General features: G+C 36.3%; 1 protein-coding gene across 3 annotated transcripts; it reads right to left on the reverse strand.

The window, feature by feature from the left end:
• Positions 1 to 237: 237 nt before the first annotated feature.
• On the reverse strand, positions 238 to 5,016 carry stk16 (serine/threonine kinase 16). 3 transcript variants are annotated; one of them, XM_029145082.2, is made up of 8 exons: positions 4,857 to 5,016; positions 4,394 to 4,515; positions 3,682 to 3,901; positions 3,464 to 3,597; positions 3,184 to 3,271; positions 2,468 to 2,596; positions 2,208 to 2,329; positions 238 to 1,797 (listed from the first exon to the last, which is right to left on the reverse strand). In XM_029145082.2, the coding sequence occupies exons 2-8, from the start codon at positions 4,477 to 4,479 to the stop codon at positions 1,659 to 1,661; spliced, it is 918 nt and encodes a 305-aa protein (XP_029000915.1). In that variant the 5' UTR covers positions 4,480 to 4,515; positions 4,857 to 5,016; the 3' UTR covers positions 238 to 1,658. The 3 variants fall into 3 exon arrangements, with proteins under 3 accessions (XP_029000915.1, XP_029000916.1, XP_029000917.1); XM_029145083.3 differs by having other exon boundaries at positions 4,880 to 4,990; XM_029145084.3 differs by having other exon boundaries at positions 4,812 to 4,927.

The raw sequence follows: 5,016 nt of genomic DNA on the forward strand, positions 1-5,016 counted from the left end.
AAAAAAAGCAGTATTCCTTATGTAGCATTAAACCGCATAACAAATATGACAAGGCAACATTTGTAGTTTGTAGTTAGTCTACAGGCATAGGAAGTGATGTGCGATTAAAGACACTAAACTTTACTGCAAACGTCTGTGGATGCAGCCATCAAAAGAAATTCTTGATGTTAGGCAGGTTAACACACAAATCACAAGTGAAGCTTGACTATATGGTGTAATTGATTTACATACTATTAATTCTTTTTATTGCGTATTTATTTTCTTCAGAATTGTGTTAAATATAATATAGAAATGTTAAATAATAACCAAATAACCAATAATAATCAAAGAAAACGCTGTTATCTGTAAACAACCAGAACAATTAAAAACAGCCGTACTTTAATCCAGTAATGTGACAGAAAGACAAACTTCCACTCTAAACTCTATAGTCATTTCTTACCATTCCCACAGGTTGTGTTACCTGTTCAGGTCATTTTTAATATGGTCCATTATCACAAGATTGCAGAGTCACAAATACATTTCACTTTCATTTAATAACAGTTTTAAAGGGACCATTTAGGTCTACTAGTAAAAACTACCAGACCCTTTAACGTCCAGGTGAAACCTGAGAAAACCAAAGTGTGAGTTTAAATTCACACACGTCAGGAAACCCAGACGTTAAAACAGGCATAGCTGGAATGGCCAATAAGTAACACAAAAAAGATAAAAAGGTTAAACTGCAGAAGCAAACACTGACGTTTGCTTTTGTTGTGTGTTAGCAGTTATTATGTCTGCTGTTTAATAAAGAGCCCAGTTATACTTTGTCAACTTCAATAAAAGAAATGTTCAGGCCCCACATTAATGTATGGAGCAGGGATCTGTAATGGTGGGGCACCTTTGTGTTTAAACAAAGCATTGCAGGTTAGGAACACTGCTTAAGTTAATTTTTCTTAAGTTTAAATTATGTAGTGATGATTACAGTATAGTACAAGATGATACATAAGGAATCAAGAAAAAAAACAAAAGGATTCTGACTAAACGTCTTCTTGACAGGAATGTTTTATGGTATGTACTCAGCTCAGGCAGCTTTGTCTATTGGTCTCAAGTCTCAAAGCTTTTACTTTATATGCTAGAAATACGCTTATTTTACAAGGCTATAGGTGGTGGTTAGCTCAGCTTAAATTCCTGGAGATGTTTTCTGTCTCTAGTCATTAAGCTAAGCTAAACAACATTAACAGACCACTGCCTCTAGTGTCTAATTAGACAGTCAAGAAAACAGTATCAATCTTATCATGCAACATAAAGCATATACATATTTTCCACAATGTCCCTTTACAAATGGCAGAGTCAACTTTTCAATAAATCTAACATGTGACCCTTGTCAAACGTATGATAACACATGGTTTAATCACAATTATGGCCTTACTGTATATTCTTTAGATTAATTTGGCAAATCTGCAGGAAACACAAAAGCCCACTGTGATCCACAGGCCTGGTCAGAGCATTCAGATTAGAAGCTCATACTGTTGCCAAGATTTCTGAGTTGAGTGAAAGTCTGATTTTCAAGTACCTAGATTTCAAAGTCAATAAATATAAGAAATATTTTTAAATTTAAAATAAGAGGTGCTATTTTCTGTGCATGAAGGTCTTCCTCAGGCCATATTGAGTGCACAATGCGATCAGACCATGTTGGTTTGGGTGTTGGGGCTACGACTTAGCAGGTCCTGTACCTGGTCAAAAACCCAGTTGATGTGGGGTCTCTCCTGGGGATTTGACACCATTATGGAGCTCAGCAGCATTTTCAGGCCGTCTGAGTAACTGATCAACAACATAAAATTACAACATGCTAAGTTAAATTAAAATTTACTATAGTCAAACAAAACTTACATACTAATTTACTTAGTTGACACACAAGCATGCATCCTTACACCAAGTCATCATTAATGACTAAAATGTATAGAATATAAAATAGAATTATTAGATATTACTTTAACTAAAGACTATTATTATATTAGTATATATGAGGAAAAAAGGAAACCTTGGTCTGCAATGTTATCTTTTTAAAAGCCACAATGAAGTATTTCATATACTTAAAGTTTTAAATCACTCCTTTTACTCTAAAGATCTCAATTTGCTAGCAATAGTCAGATAGTAACAAAAACAGATATAGAGACTGGAAATGTTAACAAAATGACACTGTAAGATGACATTACAGTTTGAAAACTAACCTGCAAGACTGTGGGATAGCCACAGGATTCTGAACAGCCAGCGCAACACTGTCCCCCTTTTGAAATACCAGGTCATATGGCCCCTCCAACATCATCATGGAGTAAAGCACACAACCTAGAGACTGGAGGAGTGCATGAAAAGCACAACAGATGAGAAAAATCAGCAGTAACAGTAATATAGGTTTCACACTGAGGTCCAAACAAATGTATATATCGGTAACATGTACAAGACAAAAAGCATGTAGAAAATAAGGCTTTACCCAGATGTCAGTGCGCTCATCTATAATGCAGTGGCTCTCTATATTGAAGAGTTCAGGCGCTCTGTAGGAAATGGTGCATCGCTGGGCTGCCCAGTCCTGTACAGTCATAGCTTCTCTAGAGCCTCTAACCTGCAAAAAATTCAGCTTTATTAAAACCATGTCAAAGTCAAACTCATTTGTTTCTCATTACTCATGTTTAGAAAAATAATAAAAACATTAAACATGTTAAAACTGCAAAATCAATACTTCTGATATAATTCTTGCTAGAAACCTTGAATAAATATTAGAAAAAAAAAATAGCAAATATGCAGGTATAAAACCACTTTTTTAAATGTAGTATTTGGACCCTGTTCTATTTTTTATGTTGTTATGACAATTAGTCTAACAACCAGAGATGTATTGTGAAAAGTGAAAACAAATATTCAGTGCATACATATTTATTTGCAGCACAATAATGTAGCTTGTCAGCATTAAAATGCAACTGTGCCATCTAGAGGTGAAATTCTGGAACTTTGTGCACCAACACACCACTGCAATTATAATACTTAAATGCAATAAAACCAAACTTTAACACTACATCATGTTGTGTTTGATGCTACATATAAATAAACTTTGGTGATGTGACTGATATCTCAGGCACCATAAAATTGATTTGACTGGTGACTTAAAAGTCATCACACGAACACAAAAAAAAATCCTTAATCATGTGCCTTTACCTCAATTTTAGCACGGTTCATAGAGCCCAGGTCCATCAGAACTGGTCTGTCATCCTCATCTAGAAGAACATTTGTGGGCTTCAAGTCTCTGTGAAATCATAACGAAAGTTTACTTTTTTGACGATTAAATGAAGACAATTCTTCATTTCTTGAAAGCACTGTGGAGCTAAATCATTTGAGTGATCTCACAAAAAAGCAGAACCAGTAATGAGACTGGTTGTTTCTTGGTGTATTACTTTTTGCTCTTTGATCAATATACAAAGATTTCCAGAGAGATTACCTGTGTGCATATCCTTTATCATGAATAGCCTTGAGTCCAGAGCAGATGCCGAGAAATATCTTTAAAACCTGCTTTTCGGGCATTGAGCTTCCTTTGTCTCGCAGCTTCTCCAGAACAGCCCACAAACTGCCTTTCTGTTTACACAAGCCCATAAAATGCGTAAATAAATACATGTCCTCCAGGTTATTCTTGCCACAATAACTTCAGCACTAACTTACTCTGATATAAGGCAGAAGTAACCAGGCTTCAGTCTTGCCTCCACGATCAACAAAGGTGTGCGCAACAAGGCTCAAGATGTTGGGATGATTAAACATCTGGTGCATCTCCACCTCTGTCTGAGCTTCCTGGCGGCCTTCACGGTCATGGCACAGGATTCTCTTCAGAGCATAGAAATGCCCATCTTTTACTCCCTCTACCAGGTCAACATAACTGAACCCACTGATGAGAGAACACAGGTTTGTGTTTGTTAGAAGTATGTTAGATATGGGTTTATCAGTTCTCCAAATCCACATCAAAGTGGAACAAAGTGGTCTGATATCTATAACCATTTATGACATGAAAATCCAACATCAGTGTGTTTTGTCTTGTTTTTGAGTCTCTGGATAAATTTTGACTTCCCAATTCTTTGGTTCATAGCTTTTGGCAATTACTGAAGATATAACGTGAACGATTTGGATTGTAACTGCTGTAGAAGGACTGTGAATAAAAACCTATACCAACCCAGAAGTGTGCTTCAGTGACCTCAGTAAAATGCTCTTAAAGGTTTCGATAAGTGGCGTTAAGAGCAGTCTGCTGTATTATCCGTGTTTAACAGACAACGATTCTAAAATGTATTAGTCATTGATTTATTTTAATAATTCGTCAACAAATTTAATTGGACAAACACATTAAACCATAGATACGGTGTTAAATAAACTGAAAAACCCTTACCCTTCATCAAGTTTCTGGATAAAGTAATATTTTTTGTTATCAAGGGTGATGGTGCCACGGGAACAAATACACAAGGTCTGCCCCATCTTGAATGGAACATTGTTTAAAAGCAAGCCGTGCGCCTGAAAGAAAAGCACATTTTATTTATTGTAAATAAGTCATGTCATGCTCTTCCACATCATAAAACAATTAACGTAGGCAAGCCAAACAACACATGCAGCTAACTAATAAGTTAGTTTGCGAAATATCGCTCAGGATACGGTGATTGCTAACTAGCACAGCACCCCGACATAGGCTAACTACAGCCAGGCTAACCAGTCAAGCTCCAACAACCAAATGGTTGTTGTTATGTCATTTACATCGTCATTAAATGTCAACTCCCAAATCGGTCCATATACTTAAAATGATTACCACGCACAATGGACAGCTAAATCTTTCAACGTTTATTGTCGTCAACGCTTACTTTTACCAGAGCTTTCTGTTTACCAAGTTAGCTTGCTGCCGTAGGTCTTCTTCTTCGGTGTTTTTACGGCGGCATTCATCTTTAAAGTTGTATTACCGACATATGCCCCAACCCCTCTTCTTCCTCTTTTTTTTTATGGCAGCTTGCATACTACAGTGCA

Source organism: Betta splendens, chromosome 3 (assembly GCF_900634795.4).
Source record: "Betta splendens chromosome 3, fBetSpl5.4, whole genome shotgun sequence".
Lineage (NCBI taxonomy): Eukaryota > Metazoa > Chordata > Actinopteri > Anabantiformes > Osphronemidae > Betta > Betta splendens.